This window comes from Anser cygnoides, chromosome 3 (assembly GCF_040182565.1).
Source record: "Anser cygnoides isolate HZ-2024a breed goose chromosome 3, Taihu_goose_T2T_genome, whole genome shotgun sequence".
Classification (NCBI taxonomy): Eukaryota; Metazoa; Chordata; class Aves; order Anseriformes; family Anatidae; genus Anser; species Anser cygnoides.
In genome coordinates, this window is record NC_089875.1 from 9247455 (window position 1) to 9265843 (window position 18389).

General features: G+C 37.8%; 2 protein-coding genes across 6 annotated transcripts in view; one reads left to right on the plus strand and one right to left on the minus strand.

Annotated features, from left to right (window-relative positions):
* PPP4R3B (protein phosphatase 4 regulatory subunit 3B) overlaps nt 1–8898 on the plus strand; it is a 23358-nt gene extending 14460 nt beyond the window's left edge. For 2 of the 4 annotated variants that reach the window (XM_048060866.2, XM_048060868.2), the window contains 9 exons: nt 212–361; nt 1072–1174; nt 2204–2245; nt 2876–3034; nt 3703–3872; nt 5019–5158; nt 5604–5788; nt 6231–6433; nt 7169–8898. In XM_048060866.2, the coding sequence (XP_047916823.1) occupies nt 212–361; nt 1072–1174; nt 2204–2245; nt 2876–3034; nt 3703–3872; nt 5019–5158; nt 5604–5788; nt 6231–6433; nt 7169–7264 (1248 nt within the window). In that variant the 3' untranslated portion in view covers nt 7265–8898. The remainder of the gene's footprint in view (nt 1–211; nt 362–1071; nt 1175–2203; nt 2246–2875; nt 3035–3702; nt 3873–5018; nt 5159–5603; nt 5789–6230; nt 6434–7168) is intronic. The other 2 variants (XM_048060867.2, XM_013191120.3) reach the window with 2 other exon arrangements.
* Nucleotides 7674–18389, minus strand: part of CFAP36 (cilia and flagella associated protein 36) — a 20391-nt gene continuing 9675 nt past the window's right edge. For both annotated transcript variants that reach the window (XM_013191121.3, XM_048060869.2), the window contains exons 7-10: nt 17038–17158; nt 13028–13191; nt 12497–12646; nt 7674–10812 (exon numbers count right to left, since the gene is read on the minus strand). In XM_013191121.3, the coding sequence (XP_013046575.2) occupies nt 10726–10812; nt 12497–12646; nt 13028–13191; nt 17038–17158 (522 nt within the window). In that variant the 3' untranslated portion in view covers nt 7674–10725. The remainder of the gene's footprint in view (nt 10813–12496; nt 12647–13027; nt 13192–17037; nt 17159–18389) is intronic.

An 18389-nucleotide genomic window follows, 5' to 3' on the forward strand; every position in this document is an offset into this window, starting at 1 on the left:
GTGTGTACAGTAATAAAATCGTAGCTCTGCCTAGCAGAGACATTTAAGTGTGGTGGGTTGTGCCTGACAGAGCTCCAGTGTTTAAATGCACCTCTTCCAGTTTTCCCATTTCACTTTTTTTTTTGCTTTTAAATAATAAACAAAACATCCTAATATAGAAACTAGGGAAGTCATTCCACTATTGAAACTCTGTGTATATTTCTTTTTCCAGGATATCCTCCTCATCAATGTGGTCATTGAGCAGATGATCTGCGATACTGATCCTGAGCTTGGGGGAGCTGTGCAGTTAATGGGGCTCTTGCGTACTTTGATAGATCCAGAGAATATGTTGGCCACAGCTAATGTAAGAAAATACAAAGGGGTAAAGACACTTTACTGTCTCAGCAAAATTGAAAGCGTGATTTTCTTACTGTTGTTTTGGTCAGAGGATTAAAAAAAAGTCTTTTAACACTGTCACGTGTGGTCTGATACTGAAATTTAACAAGCTAAAAATAAACTTCCATTAACTTTTGATAATAAAAGGTACGTGTATGTGGCATTGTGCAAGTATTTATTAACACAAGCAGTCCAGTTCTTCGGTGAAATAATACTAGTTCAGTCATAACTCCTGGTAGCTGAATGATAAATACTGGGAGAAGAGAGCCCGGGGGGGTCAGTGTTGAGCCAAATCACAAGAAAGCACATTGTAATCCTACTTGTATATTGATAGGTTTGTATTATATGTAGGGAAAAGGACAGGATGACAGGTGTTTTGGTGTAAAGTGTTGAAGGTGACTATGGGAAAATTACTGCCTTTAAGAACATGTAGCACTTTGAGTCACTTCTGTCTTTTCAGGATGTTTTTGCATCCATGGTGGGCTTTTGTTGCTATTTAAGTTGGTTTGGTGTCTCAGATCTCTTCCCAAAATGAAGAAATATGTTTTGAGTGAGGATAATGTTGCAGTCCAATCAAAAAGATGCAGGCAGCCCAGAGGGAGTCAGAATTATCTGTAGGATGTCTTCTGTGTTACTACCCTTTCTTAAGAGGCTGTATACAAATGCCAGTATTTAATAAAGTTATGTTTGTTTTAGAAAACAGAAAAAAGTGAATTTCTCAATTTCTTCTACAACCATTGTATGCATGTTCTTACCGCACCACTTCTGGCTAATACATCAGAAGATAAATGTGAAAAAGGTAGTATTTTTTGTTTGTTTGTTTGTTTGTTTAAAAATCTTGTAATATTTTGAACTTACAGCACTGGTAACAGACGTGAGCTTGTGATGCAAGCTGGGAATACGTGTCCTGAAATCCATTGTTCCTTCTGTTGTAGGGGTTCTGTGAGCAGTCTTGCCCTGTATTGTGGTTTTGAATGAGAACGCCTCTGCGCTGTGCTTTCTAAAACATTATCTGATGATGATAATATGTCTGATAACGATATATATATATATATATATATGTATGTATATGTATATCATTAATCGTAAAACACTTTTACCAGTAAGGTTTAAGAAAATAGTTCTTGTAAAGCAAAGAGTGTCTGTAGTTCCCAGGTGCTTTTTAGAAAAGAAGTTTGCAAAAATGCTATGATGTTACTCTGTAGTCATTAGCAGCTCAGGTGATCCATCCCAAAGACTAGTTTTCACTTGGCAATAGCGTAGAAATACAATGTGGAACTCCTTTACCTTTTTTCTTTTCTTTAGCTTGGCAATTGTAAAGGAAGCGGCACATAATTAACACTCACTAGTTTAATGCTTTACAAACAAATGTAATATAATGACAGCCTCTGAGTCAGGCTGCTTTTTTTTTTTTTAAGTACTCTTTCAAGGGATGAAAGGGAACGGTTTTGCAAATGTGTATTGAAGTGTTTGATTTGATCTTACCCATGTTCTCACAGTGTTAAGTGGAAAAAAATGTGTATTAAATGAAAATAAAACTTGTGGGATATCTGTAGTACTGGGTAGCATTCACTGAAGAAATTAGGACAGGCATTTTCTTTTAGCTACGTAGGAATAATTCTGAAGTACTAGGTTATATATTTTCACATAGTTGCATTTAAAAGTTTGTAACATAAGTTGAATGAAACGTCAGCTGGCTATAATTTTTGCTGTATTTATATTTCCCTATAACTTACAGAAAGTTTTGAGTTGATTAAAAGTTTGATAAAATCATTTATCTATCCCTATCTGTTAAATATTTACAGTGCTTTTATTTTCTGTTTATCAGATGCAGTAGTTGGGTCCAATAAGAGTAATACAATTTGTCCTGGTAAGTTTTAATTGAACTTGAGTTCTGGGATTTTTTTTTTAAATAAAAAGATAGCATCATAGAAAACAAGGCATGTCCATATTGTTTTTTTAAAAGTTTTTATTGCAATAGATGGTTTTTGGTTTCATTTGAGACAGCAGGAAGCTGAAAGAACATTTTCATCTCCTTCTAATTAACTTGTTTGTTATTATTGTGTTTGGTTTGTGGCTGGTTGTTGTTGTTTTTTCCCAGTCTACCTTGCTTCTGAAAAATCACTCTTAGTGGAGTATATGCTAAGGAGTCATAGCTGAACTTTTATGGTTTGGATTTTTGTCTGTTCAGGGTTCTTTAAGAGCATTATGAAAAGACTAGCGCTACCGGGCATTGTTACTCTGGGCACCTGTAACGAGGAACTGGCTGATGGAAGAAGCCCCACTGCCATTTCAGGGTGATTTTTGTGGCTGAAGAAAACAAAGCTGAATTAGTATTTGTTTTGTTCTGATGCAGTGTCCTGCTTGCTAAAGCACTTCAGTGTGATGCTGAAATGTCAGGAACCATAACAGCAACTGAAGGTGGTGGTGATTTGTTCTGTGACAGCACTTTTTTCTCCCCCTTCTTTAGTGTATCTTAATGCCTGACTTTTTCTCATAGATAATTATCAAACGGCACAACTACTTGCCTTAATTTTGGAGCTGCTTACTTTCTGTGTGGAACACCATACGTATCACATCAAGAATTACATTATGAACAAAGATTTGCTAAGAAGAGTACTGGTCTTGATGAATTCAAAACATACATTTCTGGCCTTGTGTGAGTATGGAATTGTCATTACCTCCTTCCTCAAGGTGTTTTATGTACTGCATGGAATGTGTAACAAATACAAGTGTATACCTAAGTTCATAATTAGTGTTAATATTGCAGACTGCCTGCTTAGTAAGTTTGGGAAAAAAAAAAAAAAAAAGGTGGCAGGTGTCTGTTAATGTGGACCAATGCAGCTTCTGGTGGAAGGAAAGTGGTTGCATCTCTTGATATGGTTGTGGGGGGATTATTTGTGATCATCTCTAAAAGCTTCATAAATCTAGTGCTTCTTGTAGAAGGTGAATGGACTTTGTGATCCACAGTACTTAAGGAAGAGTGGCTGGTTCTGGAAAGCAGATACAGAAGCACAGGAATGTACTAATAATTTAACTTCATGTGTGCTGAAGCTTATTGCTGCTGTACTTCTAAAACTTAATGGACCCTGATCAGATTCACATGCACAGAAACGTCAAAGAATTCAGGAAAAAACAACAAATTAACTATCTGCAAATGTTTATTTAGAACTTTCCAAAGCACTTTGCAGTGCTCTTTGTTTTGTGGGCCCTTCTTTCTCTTAGTAGCATCAGTTCTGTGTTTTTTTCAGATCTTTCCAAGAGCAGCAGACTGGAGTCCTGATATGTAATTATTATTTGATTTTTTTCTTTTCTTTCTTCATGTAGGTGCTCTTCGCTTTATGAGGAGGATAATAGGCCTAAAAGATGAATTTTATAACCGTTATATCACCAAGGGAAATCTGTTTGAACCAGTTATAAATGCTCTGTTGGATAACGGAACTAGGTACAATCTGCTCAATTCTGCTGTGATCGAACTGTTTGAATTCATCAGAGTGGTACGTTAGCAGCTGCTTCTGCTTTTACGTATGTGTGTGTGTATATGTATGTCATCACAGGTAGAAAAACGAAACAAGTCTTTCATGTGAAATAGTGTGTTAATACTTAAAATCACAAACTAACAATCCCAGGGATAGATATTCAAGTAGAAGAGAGCCAGTAAGCTGCTGCTTGTTCGTTTTACTTGATCATCCCCTCCAAGAGTATGTAGAGGCCCTCTTTGTATGTATGTCTGTGTAAAAGATAATATCCTGTGGGTGAAATTCTTCAAAGTGGCTGACTGAGTTGTCTCAGACCAAACTTTGAAGTGAAGAATTAAGTGAAGCATGTTATATGTCAGTAAATCTAGTCTCAGATCTGGTAATACACAATTTGACTATAAATTAGTGATCGTTGTCCTTGAAAATCTTACATGTGCTTTCTTAGTGTCAGCTCTGAATCAGTAGCTCTTCACTGTCAGCATTGTTGGGAACAGTGTATACGTGGACAGGACGAACAGGGGCACCCAGTTTGTTGTATCGCTGGGGTAGAAAATGGGGACTTGCAACAGCTCCTAAGCTACTTGGGGCAAATGCATTGGTGTGTGGGAGTCTTCTCAGGGAATCTTTGTGGTCTCTGAATACGAAGAGCACTTTTTAGTCCTAGGGTATTGTAGCTACTATCATTTCCAGCAAAAAGGAAAATGCATTGTGTTTTCAGATGACTTTTGCCCTTGTGATATGAACAAATGTTTATCAGATTTGCCTGATATGGTGAGACTTTTAGGGGACCAAAAGGTGCCTTGTTTCCATGTGTGCTGATGCAACTACTGATGACTAGAAAGAGAACTAAAAACTTGTGGGGAGAGCAGGGCATAGTTAAACTTATTTTTTCTCAAGGCCTAGACCGCAAAGATAACAAACATCATGGTTTAATGAAACAAGCAGGATTGGTACAGTACTGAAAATATTGGTTGTTTATGAGAAATTCTAACCGTATATTTCTAGACTTCAGCTTTTATTTATGAAAAATCTGATTTCACATTTGTTCTTTACAATAATGTCTTCATTCTGGATAATTAGTTACTCTTTGATCAACTCTAAAGCTTTCTGAACTTCTGCATGTATATATATATGAGACTTAAATACTATTTTGTTCTTACACAGGAAGATATTAAGTCACTTATTGCACATATAGTTGAAAACTTTTATAATGCACTTGAATCTATTGAATACGTTCAGACATTCAAGGGATTGAAGACAAAATATGAGCAAGAAAAAGACCGGCAAAATCAGAAACTAAACAGGTACTAACCATTTTATGTATTCTGAGCCTTCTCCAACGTTATGTAGTATCACCTTACTGCTTTTTTAATCTTTCCTAGAGGGCAGAAAAAGCAGAAGGCTGTGGGGTTTTTTTTGTATTTTTTTTATTAACAATGAAAATGTCAGAATAAACCTGTATCTGGCTTTCATCATTGGCTTACTCTAGCACAGTTTGTGAATACATTAAATGTTAGTTGGAAAACTTTCAGCTTATGAAGAGCAGAATCTTTTTCATTCAGAGTTAGGATTCAGTCCCCCTTCTTGTCAATTGGCGATTTGGTGAAGCTCACATTGACAGAACAAGGGGCAGCTAGACTGCCTTCCCAAACTGTTGAATTTACTTTAAAGCGTCGAAGCCATTTCTGATCCTGTCCAATTCTGAAACAGCACACAAAACTTGCATCACTTGTCGTGTGTCTCTTACAGTGTTCCATCTATATTGCGTAGCAATAGATTTCGCAGAGATGCAAGAGCCTTAGAGGAGGATGAAGAAATGTGGTTCAATGAAGATGAAGAGGAAGAAGGTGAAGCTGTCGTACCTCCAGTTGAAAAGTCAAAACCAGAGGATGATTTTCCAGATAGCTATGAAAAGTTTATGGAAACTAAAAAAGGTATTTACGTAATTTCAGCTTGTCATCTCTGGGTGTGCTGTGTGCCAGATAGGTGAAGTGTCATGTAAACAACCCAGTTGCTTGTGTTCTGAACTATAAGCAGGAGTAAGGGTGTTCAAGTAGTAAGTAGCAAATTCCCAACCTGTCTTTGCAAGCCAGGCTAGGATTAAAATGAGTTAACTAGGTACATGTCTAGGGCAATTTTAAATGGTATTCAAAACCAAATCTCTACGAAATTTTGTGTACTGGATGGTGCTGTCCCCATGTCCAACGCAGCTGTGCCATTCTCATTTGGAATGCTGTTGTGCTTTGAATGAGGTCAGTGAGTGAGCTTTCATTTAAACTGAAATTTAAGAGGTTGCTTTTGCCCCGTGTGATGCTTTGTGGATTGTGCTTTGTGGCATACAGCTGATACTTAAGCATGAAAATGTTTGTCCCTCAGCTAAAGAGAGTGAAGACAAAGAGAATCTTCCCAAAAGGACTTCAGCTGGGGGTTTCAAGTTCACTTTTTCCCACTCAGCCAGCGCAGCCAATGGTGCAAACAGTGCAAACAGCAAATCCGTGGCAGCTCAGACATCACCAGCAAGCTCCAATGGCTCCTCTTCAAAGAACGCAACCCTGACCACAGCAGTGACAGCCACGAAGGTGGGAGAACTTATACAAAGCAGCTGTCCCCGCTTCAGGGAGCAGTGCAGTAATAATGAAATCTGACGGTCCGTAATGCAGTACGGTTAGCGTTAGTCTCTAGGTGGGGTCTCATTTACATGTGTTCAGTCAAAGCCCTGTGTAGTTAAACCCTTACTAGTGTGGGGGAAGGCTGAAAGGACTATTAGGAACGGAAACCTGCTGGTAACCTGATGGGCACCATTCGATCTTGCATCTTCTGCATAACTCAACTGCTCTCCTTCCTCAACTTACTTTTAACTGTCCAGTTGCTTGTGTGAGATATGCTTGGGCTTTTTTCCTGAACTGTGTTAGTGGAGCACCTTGTCAGGGACTTGGTAAGAAAGACTGACCAGGAAAATGCATGTGTATGCTTTAGACTTTGTGGCAGTCCAGCTGGGAGCTTAAATTGATTTGAAATAATTCTGAGGCCAGGATGCAGAGGAACAAGGAAGCTCCACACTTTTTTTTAACCCTTGAGATTAAAATACGTAGTCCCTGACTTACAAATAACACTTGTAGTAGAGAGGGAAATTACTTGTTGTTTATGAAAAGTTCTGAAAACAAGTAACTGTAGATTTGAGTGCTATCCTAAGAGAGACTTGACCTTCTGCAGGCTTGTGTGTCCTGGACAAGCTCATTGGGGGTTATATACTAAAAATTATGCCTTCCTGGGTATTTTTTTCAATATAAGATTTTCTTTTTTTAAATTGGCAGGGAAGTCTAGTTGGTCTAGTGGATTATCCTGATGATGAAGATGATGATGAAGAGGAAGAGACATCTCCAAGGAAAAGACCTCGTCTGGGTTCATAAAAGAAACCAAAACTTTGGAATAAAAACTTTTATTACGGGGTTTCAAATGCTGCAACTGTTTTAAGAGCTAAAAAGAATCTAATTCAGAAAGCTTTCTCCCATGAGTATGTAAGATAATACACGGAGTAGCAAAAGAAACTCGGTATATGAGCTAGAAAGGGTTAGTTCTGTAAACACAAGGCTTCTGAGGAACTTAATATCTTTCTAGTAAATAAGGAGGCTGCCATTCAGGCTGTCAATAAAAAAAAAAAACTTAAAAAAAAAAAAAGTGGGTTAGCATTCACAGAACCTGGATGATGGCTTCTCAGCAAGGAAAGTCTCAGGTGTTGGGAGGGCATGGGGAGGGAAAGGTAAGGTAAACTTCTTTTTAAATATTGCAGGGTTTCCCCAGTGTTAAGCAGAACTAGGAAAAAGAATTCAAGCTTAAATTTTGAACCCAGTAATCTTAATTTTGTAATGGTGCTGTCAGTTGTGTTCTTTTAGCAATGCCTCTTTTAAAAAAATAAAAAAAATTAAAAAAATATTAAGGTAAAACTAACTGTATTTGCATAAGAACAATCCAGATTTTGGGACCATTTATTACAAATTGAATTTCTCATGGTTGGAGGGAGGGACACTGCAGTTATAGTGCATGTTGAGTTGTTTAAAAGTTAAAAAATAAGTTTTAATTTGTATTTTTAAAGAGGAGAAAACGGAAGCTGGATTCAAAATGGATGGTTTTGCTCGTTTTTTCAATTAGATATCCAGTAATATCTATGCCAAGGAATGACTGCTTCCAAAGTATCTCCAGGAACTGCTTGTGTCACACTGGTGCTTTACACGGCACACTCGAATAGCTGTCGGCTTCTTGTTGTGCCGAATTTGAATCACTTTCCGCTTTGTTAAAATGAGCTCTCTCTTCTCAAAGCAGCAAGGGATTTTCCTGTTTGCAAGTTTAAATCGCATAATTGAGGTGGTAATAAGAAACACTAACAGGTTTTTAATGGTGATGAATTTAGTGGTGTTTAACATCAAACTCATTTTGGACCAAGATGAAATTATTACTAGCAGGACACCAGTTGTTGAGGCAGAATCAACAAGCAGCACCTAAATCTGGGTGCAAGATGAAAGCTGCTTTTTTAAGAATAAAAGCACATTCCATGTAGGTAAACAAACTGCAAGAAAAATAGGTAAGTTGATAGAGGCAAACAGTCCAGGTTTTATTTTCAAGAGCAGGAAGTGAATTGTAAATATTTTAATGTTAGTTTGCCCATATGTGATCTAAGATCATGAAGAAATAAGAGGAAATTTCCCAACAATTGATGTCAAATGTTTTTTAAAAAAATATGAAAACAGCTGCAATCCACCACATAGATCACTCTTGTAATGTGTTATGGGTCCATTTCTCCTGGAATAGTTTAAACTGAAGCAGTTTCTCTGTTTTGGAGATTTTGTAGTTAATTTTAATTTTAGCTATTGTTTGGAAAAAGATGGGCTGTCTGTGTAGATATGAAGTATAGTTTTTCCATAAAACAGAAGTTTATTTTGTATTAAAAATACCACTGTACTTGTTTTACACCATTTGTATACATGTGGTGATATTAATGCTGAACTGTAAAATTCAGGAATTAAAATGTGACCCTGTAATTCCATAATTATTGCTTTTGTTTGGTTTGTTGTAGATGGTAAGTTAACTCAGAATTTTAAATGTGGCCATTTTAGAATATTCTTTAAAATTAGTTATTGTGCAGTTTGAAAAGTAACTCTACACCACCAGATGAAATCCCAGAGGGAGTGTGTGTTTCTACCGACCCGTAAGCTAGACCCAAGCATTCTGACGGACGGCGGTTTGTGCGTGTGGACCTGGGGACAGCGGTGTTGCCTCTTGTGGGCTCCAGGCAACCAAGCATGGGACTCCTCACTGCTCACCCATGATGAAGCACCCAGTCAGCTCCAACTGCAGAAGATCTGAGGAATTAATTGAAGTATAGCTGCAGTGTCACCAGCATGTGCTTGCTCTCCTGCTAATGATCATCATTTTTTTCTTGACGATTTTTTCTTTCCATCAGTAAAGATGATTAACTTCCTTCAGTACTATATGTGCTACTCAGGCAGCAAAGTTGCACAGTATGTGCCTTGACTAACCCGAGGCTGAAAAATTGTGTCATCTTGTCTGTGGACCCAAGTTGTCCTGATTTTTTTCATTTAACAGCTACCCAAGGCAACTTCTCTGAGGGTCTGATGGAAGCATGTTAGTTCTCACTCAATGTTCCCCACCACTCCAGCTCTTTCCTAGAGTACTGTCAGGTGCTTAAAAAAATAAATTCAGACCAACAGGAGTCTCTTTCCTCAAAAATGAAAAAACTAGTATGCTGAATTTTTATTGTTACTAGAAAAACTGTATGAAGCTGCATCAGCTGTGCTGTTCAATTTCTTTTAAATCCCTGTAGAACGCAACAGGCAGCACACTAACTGGCTCTTACCTGTGGCTGTAGCCCCCCCCCCCAGTCCCACCCCCCACAGCTGCTTCCCCACCTGACCTGGTCCATGCTGTGTGGTCCTGCTGGTGGGCAGCTGTGTTCTTCTGCCTGGGGCCCTCCTCCTACCAGGCTTTTTGAAACAGCAAAGAACATCTGCCAACATGTATCAGTTATAAATGCTATTTTAATAAAAAGCTACATGGAACTTGAAGTAGTTGGGTTGTTCTTCTAATGCGAATTACTGTTACGGTCAATAATGTAATGAAATGAAGCACAGCAGAGGCTGTAATGTGCACAACTTTAAGTCTCTCAAAGACAAACGTAAATGATTTTTGTTTTGTTTAAAGACTTCTGATTTTAGAACTAAATTGGTCTCTTATTGGTTCTAGTTCTTATTTTGCAACTAAAGCTACTGGTAAACTGCTCCAAAAGTATGTAACATAATATAATCTGGATGTCTTGGCTCCTGACTTCAAGCTGCGTTATCTGTTTCTCAAAAAATAAGGTGATCATAGCAACACTTCTTTGTGAACTTAAATTTTATTATACTTTGCAGCCAAAAAATAGTAATTGAATTTATTTTTAATATTCTAATGAAAAGAACCAAGTTCCCTAATCCTAAAAAAAAAAAAAAAAATTATAACTCATTCAAAACTGTTTACATTCTTAAGTATTATTTTAACAGATGTAAATATTTGCTTTTGCTCTATTAAGTGACTGAGGCCAGTAGTCCACACAATCTGCGTGCTGAGCTGATGTTAAACTGCCTCGCTGTTGAGTACATGCCAGTGAAAAATCAATGAGTTTCCAGCATTCTGGAAAATCTGTTTTCACTGTTTTGAGTGTAATTTCAAATATTTTATATAAAGTACAGAGTTGCTTGGCTGAAAGGTCTATAAAACTAAATGTAACATATTTGAAAACAAATCCATTTAATTATTGGTTATAATTTTTTTTTAAAGTTGCTTATTGTTATTGAGATCTGCAATGAGCTTCTTAACATTACCGCTTATTAATAACTTCTTCTTTTAGCTTTTCTGCAAGCACTTTCCTCTTCTGCAGTAACTTTTGCTTCTCTTCTGAAATTTCCTACAAACAAAATGGAAAAAAAAAAAAGTAATAAACTGCCTGACTTTCTGGTACATATTGTAACGTTTGATGCTAACTGCTAACCAGGTCCCTAAGCCACAGCAGGTAGCTGGTGCACAACTTGTTCTAACAACGAGCAGCCAAGTAACTTCACTTCCAAACCTGATGCTGCAGACCAGTCCTTCAAATTGCTTGCAACCCAGAATGATTTACAAAGTTACTCCATTTCTTGGAGAGTGGATCCCAGGATGTGGAGGACTGGCTCTTTACATAAATCTGCCTTTTTCCCCTGCACTGTTGTACCAATCTTTTTGAAAGAGGACTAACCTCATCTTCAACTGGTGCTGCTTAGTTGTTTTAGAAATTCCCCAATCGATAGGACTTTGGGCACATTCTAAATGTAATAAAATGGACGGCAAGTCTGAGACATTCCTGAGGTAACAGAAAACCTCTGATTTTTTTTAGCAGATGCAATGACTTTTATATTTTTTTTTTTTTAAGGTCTTCTACCAGCTTCCTTATTTATGTTGTGAGTTTTTTAAGCATTTCTTTCCACCTATCATTTGTGGCAAACGCACTGTCATATTAACCCCTAACAATGATTAACAAAAGGTAGAAGTTTCTTTTTTTTATGATGTCTTCTAATTGGCTTTAGCCTGTTGCATGATTCCGGTTTTATGGTTTATTTTTCTCTTGGTATAATTGACTTCTTGTTCCCATACTAGACTTCTCTATCACCCCCCATCATGCAAGGATTTTTGTGATTTTAGCACTTCTCATAAGCTAAGGAATGTATCAGCTAAGGAAGTTATTTGTCAGTGAACTGAGTTTAAGCTTCCTGCATGATCTAGAATACCTATGTATTTTTAAATGTGGCCATACTTTATTTTGCATTTGCCCGAAAGACTAAAAAGTAGAACAGGCCTTTATGATGTTAGAGAAGTCAAACTCAGAAACACTCCCTGGTTCTGACATTCTCCCCTAATTAGATAGAGCACTTATCAGGTTGTTCTGCTGACTTGCGTAAAACTCTTTAATTTTTTTCTTTTCAAATATGCCCTATGGAAACTCAGTATAAACAGAATTTGATACACAAGAGCTTCTGCTATTTTCACAGGTGTTTCTCCTTGCACTGCGAATTTGCTGTTATTATCATAGGTTTTACCTCCTTGCACTGTACTTATAAATACAAAGGCAATGACAAGCAGTCTTACGATCAACAAATTTGTCCAGAAAAGTTTTAAGATTAGTCGCTGTGAGAAACACTTGTCATTTTTCAGAAATTCAATGCTGCAGAATGGAAGAAAGATGGTTTGGCAGTGAGAGGACAATCCACTGAAACACTTAACAAGTGCATTGTGACTGAAGCAAGTCAAATGCTGCTGCCTTTCAGTTCTTCAGTTCAAACACTTGGTCACAGGTTAGAAGAAAGCCAGCAATGTAGTGGCTCGTAAATTTAAATTAATCAAGAGGATTTGGCAATACAGAAGGAAAAAATGCTAACAATCATTAAACTTTTAGCCTGTATGCTTCTGCAAAAGCAGTAATTAGAAAATACTTTGTCTCTACCCCCACCAATTGTTCCTTTTATGTTGCTACTGTATTCAGCAGCATTTACATCTTCACTGAAATGGTCTATTTGTTATGAAGTGGTTGGGATAATTAAAATACTTGAATCCTTCACCTCTTTAGGAGATGATTCCTCTTCTTTCTGGTCAGTGATTGTTGGCGGTATCACATTATTTCTTGACTCCTTCTTTGTAGCCATCAGCATATCTCTCTTTTTCTTGAGGTAGTCCTCCCGTTGCCTCAGCTGCTGCTCTTCTGATAAATTCTGGATTTTTTGAAATACGTTTTGAAATTAATTTTTGGTATATATATTATGTATTTGTGAAATAAAAGAATTTACACCATCTTGCCTCTAAAATTACTAGTTTCTTTTCAAAAGCCAAGCTGAAATTTCAAGCCACAGCGGTGTTCTAAGAAATCATCACAAGGGTAAAGGCTGAATGCTAAATTCTTAGAATTCTAGTCTAACACAGGAACGGTGATCTGAACTTTATGAAAACTAAATTGCTGAATACCATACAACAGTGCTTGCATGCTGGTTAAAAATAAATTACAATAATAGAGAATATAAATGTAATACTGTGTTCTCTCATTCTAGTTTACATTTGTGGGGGGTGGAAGGTGGTGTTGCTTGTCTTAAACTTACAAGTCCTTCTATCCTGGCTTTTTGTGCTGCATTTTCTGAACGCTTTTCAGCTGTTCTCTTCTTAATATCTTCTTTGCCTTTGGTTGGCTGAGGTAAGCTTTCTGTTCCTTTCTGTAATGGGCGTACTGGTTTTAGGTCTTCCCTTGCAGATTTCCAGGATTCCTCTAAACAGCAATTTTACATGGGAAAAAAAATGTATAAAATAAAAAAGTGTTTCTTCCAATATCTAGATATCTCATCTGATGAAATGGGAAACTTAAGAAGATGAGAAACACGATTTTTAATCATAAACTTACCTTCAAAAAGTATATTAAGTATTGAATTGCACCATAAAAAAAATAATGCTTTACATTAAAGTGAGTACCTCTAGTACTTCTATCGCAAATAATTATGAATTAGTGTTAAGTACTTGGAATGTAATTTCATATTCAATGGACAGTTTATATCAAGACTGTACTTCCACTTTGTGTTAGTACTGTGCAGAGCCAGTAATCAGCAGCCTATGAGGTGCACGTTAGCCAACTCCAAATACAAGCGTATTCTTCTAGCTTTCAGCTTCAGCAGAAGGAATCGGAAAATACCATACTAAAGTGAACTTGTAAGGGAGAGGGGAGTAAGTGAATCTCAAGAGGAGCAAAGCATTACACTGGCACCAGAACTGGAAGATTACCTATTCAGAGTATACAGCTCAGTATCTCATTTTCAAATCCAATCTTGTCTCTGCATGAGAATATAATGGGAACGTGCTTGATTTCTGACCCTGGCAGCACCCAGAGCCCCAGATGGGCTGGTCGGTGGGTGCCAGGGGAGAAGATGAATGCTATTAAATCCTGCACTGATTCCAGCTGTGTTTTTCGTATCTACAGGTACCAAGGACAGTTTTGCCTTGCAATTCCACAGAACTCCACTGTGTGTCTAAGATGGACAGCATGATGATTTCTAAGGTTGGAGTCAAAGTCCTTCCAGTCACTGGACTGTAAAGCAGGGTGTTTTCAGTACTTTACAAATACTTCTCCTGACTTGACCTACAACTATTCCTGAGTAAGGTAAGCTGCTGCTTCTACTGTATTTTTATTAAAAGTGAGGAGGCTATGGAGTGTTTGAAGCAGCCTGAAAGTATAGATGCAAAAACACAAATAGTGCAATATGATTTCTAGTATGTTCAGTCAGTTTGAGTCTCTCCATGATATCTGAATAGAGATGTGTAACTGAATGTAGGTAATTATAATTCTAAGCGCTGCACTATGGATTTTTTCAGTAATATTGAGAAATAACTTGTATTACGAGTACAAGCAGTTTCCATGGCCTCTACCAGACCACAGTAACAGACAGCAAAGGCTAGCTCCACTGAAGGTACTGCATAGTGAACACTGAATTGTTGTTGGAGGTTTGTTGTTTTTTGTTGTTTTTTTTTTGTGTGTGTTCTTTTTTTAAAGTTAGCACACATAATGTATGTTTAGCTCTTCAATGTTGCTACTTTCTTTAGTATAGAAAATTACAAGTTATGTTTAACTGTGAAAAGGTAGGGGGGAAAGAAGAGGAAATGTTCTTTCAAGTATGGAAAACAGACTAGGACAGAAATGTAAAATAAAGGTCAAGTTGAAGAATTTCCATTTCACTGAAATATGACTACTAGAAGTCTAGATGCTCCAAATAACGTCTTGTTGTGATGAATAAAAGTCCTCAGAGGCACGTACTATGAGAGTTAACTATAAGAGCTAAGAAAAATCCTCATGCCAGGACTGTTCTCCTTAAAAAGCAGGGGTAAAAAAATCCAAAAAACACACACTGTATGCCGAACATCTACCCCAGAACCAACATTACGAGTAAGGAAAGCTACTTACCAGAAAGTAGTTCTTTGAAATGTGTTGTGTGTATGTACATTTACACTGTTGCTGTCCATATTGCAAACACTCAAGCTGGAGATGCTTATGTCCTAGCAGTGCCTGTAGGATGTGATCATAAGACCCTCAGTTTCACTTAACCCACAAAGCTGGAAAGATACTGAGAAGACAAGGGAAGGAGGATGGATAGCAAACGTACAAATAGACAACACATTTCAAAGAATGACAGTTACTGGTACGTAACCTCTTTTCTCCTTTGAGAACTTGTCTATATGTACGTTCATATTGTGGGTGACTAAGCAGCATTTGTTTGATGTGGTCAATTACTTCAGAGTCTTCTGAAAATACAAGCACAGAAGACCACTGTAGCCAATGCTGCATTCTTCCGTATCTGCATGACACATGCTGCTTGGTGCAAACACAACTGTAGGCATCCAGAAAGGGAAATGCTCTTCAGGAATGTTGGAAAGGCCACTGCACTCTGAGGTGTTGCGTGTGACCTTTACTATGAAACTCACCTTTCTTAGCACCTCGTAGTGCAAAGTGTTGGATGGTCAGTATATGGGAGGAATGGTTTTGCAATACGTAAACTACTCATAAGGGGCTCAACAAAGTGAAATTAGGAAAATTAAGGCAGCTGCCATTAGCTTCAAATTTATTATGCAGTGGAAAACTGTAAGGGGTTCACGAACTGAAATCGTGGGTCTCAAGGTGATAGGGAAATAGCAAAAGCTAATGAAAAAGCTGTGTAGCTGAAGTAAAAGAAACATATGCCTGACAAAAAGGGGTTGGGGGAGTCCTTCCTGACTATGAAGACTGGTTCACACAAGAGGCCATATTACCAAGGCAGCCAGTACTCCCTAGGTATGGGATTCTTCCTCATACTCAGGTCAAGAATGGCAAGCTGCTCTGTTCTGCAGTAACAAGACCCTGCAAGTGAGAACACAGAGCCAGGAGCTGAGAAGATCTGGAGGGCAGTGAGGGTCAGGGACTAACCACAGTGAGAAGGGCGGAGAGGCACAAACTGTTAAAGTTGCTGCTGTGTCCTCTCCTGGAGTTGTATCTGGTACCAAGGGGAAGAGATTCAAGCAGAGGATATGATCCCGTTATCCACGATGGTGCTTTAGTTGGAAACCCATGTTTTGGAGGTAGGTATTAACAGACTGGTCTGGTGGCCAGTCCTCAGTTCTGGTTGCGAAAAGGGTCTGTGAGAAGATTCACAGTGAGTGTTCTTGATTTTTGCCTTCACTACCTAAAACCACTTTTTCACAGTTGCAGTGGAGGATAAATTGTGGCAAACTTTCTTACTAGCTTATTTGGACAGGCGTGTTGTCCCACAGTTCCAGTTCTACGAGGCTGAAGAAGATTTTCAAAGAGCTGTTTGTAGACCTCCCTCTTCTTTGGCTTTTAAGGAGCATGGGAATGCTCAGCATCAGCTGAACAGGCACGTGGACAGCAATGAAGAGCTGCGCTTACTGCAGAGAAGTCTTGACTCCCAGGCTCTAAGATACCCTGTCTCTCAAGCACAGGATTATGTCCTGCAGACAGACATAATTTAATGGTGCCATTGCAAGGTGGCACAGCTATGCAAAAGTAAGAGGATTAAAAGCAAGCTGTGAGAAGAATGCAAGTATACCGGCAGGCCTTCTGCATATTTCCAAGGGTGGAAAGCAGAGAAGAAGAGTTTGAATAAATGTAATGAAACCTCACAAGAAGCACAGAAAAGATAAAAAGGAAAAAAGGTTATTTTGAAGGTAACGCTTTTTTCTTTTAAATTTCCTAATGTGAAAGACACTAATTCAGTTTTAAAGAATCGAGGGTCCTACAACCACTTCATGTGTTAACAGCCATAACATGGAGAGAGCAAGTATGGCCCACAGGTACTACCAAGGCTAAAAGTATCCAGCTCAAGTGTCTGTGATATGAAAACTTAGTGTGAATGTATACAAAGACAAGTACTAGATGCAGGAAGAAAACAAAAATGTGCAAAATATATCGCAAAGTCGGAACTATATTCTTTGAAGTGACCTTAGACTATAAAGCTACACGTTTTTCACTAACCCTTAAGAGAGTAGATTCCACTGGGAGTACACCACCTGTTTTTGAAGATTGCCTGTGTATACGTAAATATTGCATACTCAGTATTGAGCTTTCCCAAAAAATTACCTAATGAAATTTTTGGAGTTTCTTCAGAAACATCAGCTCCCTCAGTAGACTCCTTAACTCTTACAGTTTCTCTTGAATCTCCTGGAAAACTGGTCACATCTGGTGATTTAAAGGTATGTGCCTTAAATTTAAAAAAACAAACAAACAAACAAAACCAAGCATTACACTTCCTAGCACTTCATTTCAGGCATTAAACTATCAACTCAAAGAAAACCTCCTCAAACAACTTCTAGTTAAAATTGTGTTGTTTATACCATGTATTGCATTGTCAAAGTGAACAAAGCATACTTATTTTGCTTTATTGATAGTAGGATTCATACTGGCTTATAGTCATAAATCAGTATTTTTAATTTCAGTTCACAACATTCTCTTATCAACAATCAAAATTAAGAATATTAGATTTTTTGACTTTTATTTTTAGAAAAATAGTTTATTTCCCATCTACAAAGAGATAATGTAGGGTGTTGTTTTTTTCCACACTTTCATGTGACTTTCAAACAAACCTCCACCAACCATAAAAATACAGCAGCTAGAAAGAGAAGTAGGAGCATACACTGAGGTTACCACAGAAACGGAAATAATCAGCTGAATGGAAACAACGGGCTTGGATAATTTCTGACACTACTGTTTTACTTCCACACTTGAGTGAGAAATCTTGACAACACAATCCACCTCTGAAAGCAGTAAAGCCAGCTGGGATTTACTCAGAAAATGTCTATGCTGTTCATCAACCCTCTAATTCCTGCTGGAACCCTCCATCTCTTCTGTCCAGGTGAACTGATGTACCGAGTGAATTCATATTACTTCTGCAGCCAGATTTCCTGCCAACACCTACCAAGTAAGTTTTGCATTATTAAACTCTTAAGGTCTGGTCCTGTAACTGAACAGGAGTGGCAGAAGGCATCCTGAAGGGATCAATCGCGCTAAGGTAAATTTAAATAGCATTCTCCATGTGCTCTTTGCTAGTTTTCTTTGTACAAAAAGAAAGATTAAAAATTCCACCTCTGGGCAAATAATGCTGAAGTAGTTTTATCTTTATGAAATACGCAGTCGCATCTTCGAATAATTATCTATTATTCTGCCTGCCAAACTAATTGGGAGTATGTCTTAAAGTCTGTATCTACACAGAACATAAATTCTTAAAATGAGCCAAGGCTTGAGTTTCCAGGTTGTTTAGTAAGAAATGGGTGACTCATTTTCTGGAATGTATCATGGAAACATGTAAATGGGAAAAAGAGTTTTGTCACCACTTTTCTGAAGTGCCAGACAGTGGGAGAGGTTAATTTGGTGGAATTACAGTGGCATAACTATCATCTGCACCTATTATGGGTTTGAATTCAGGAGTGGATTTG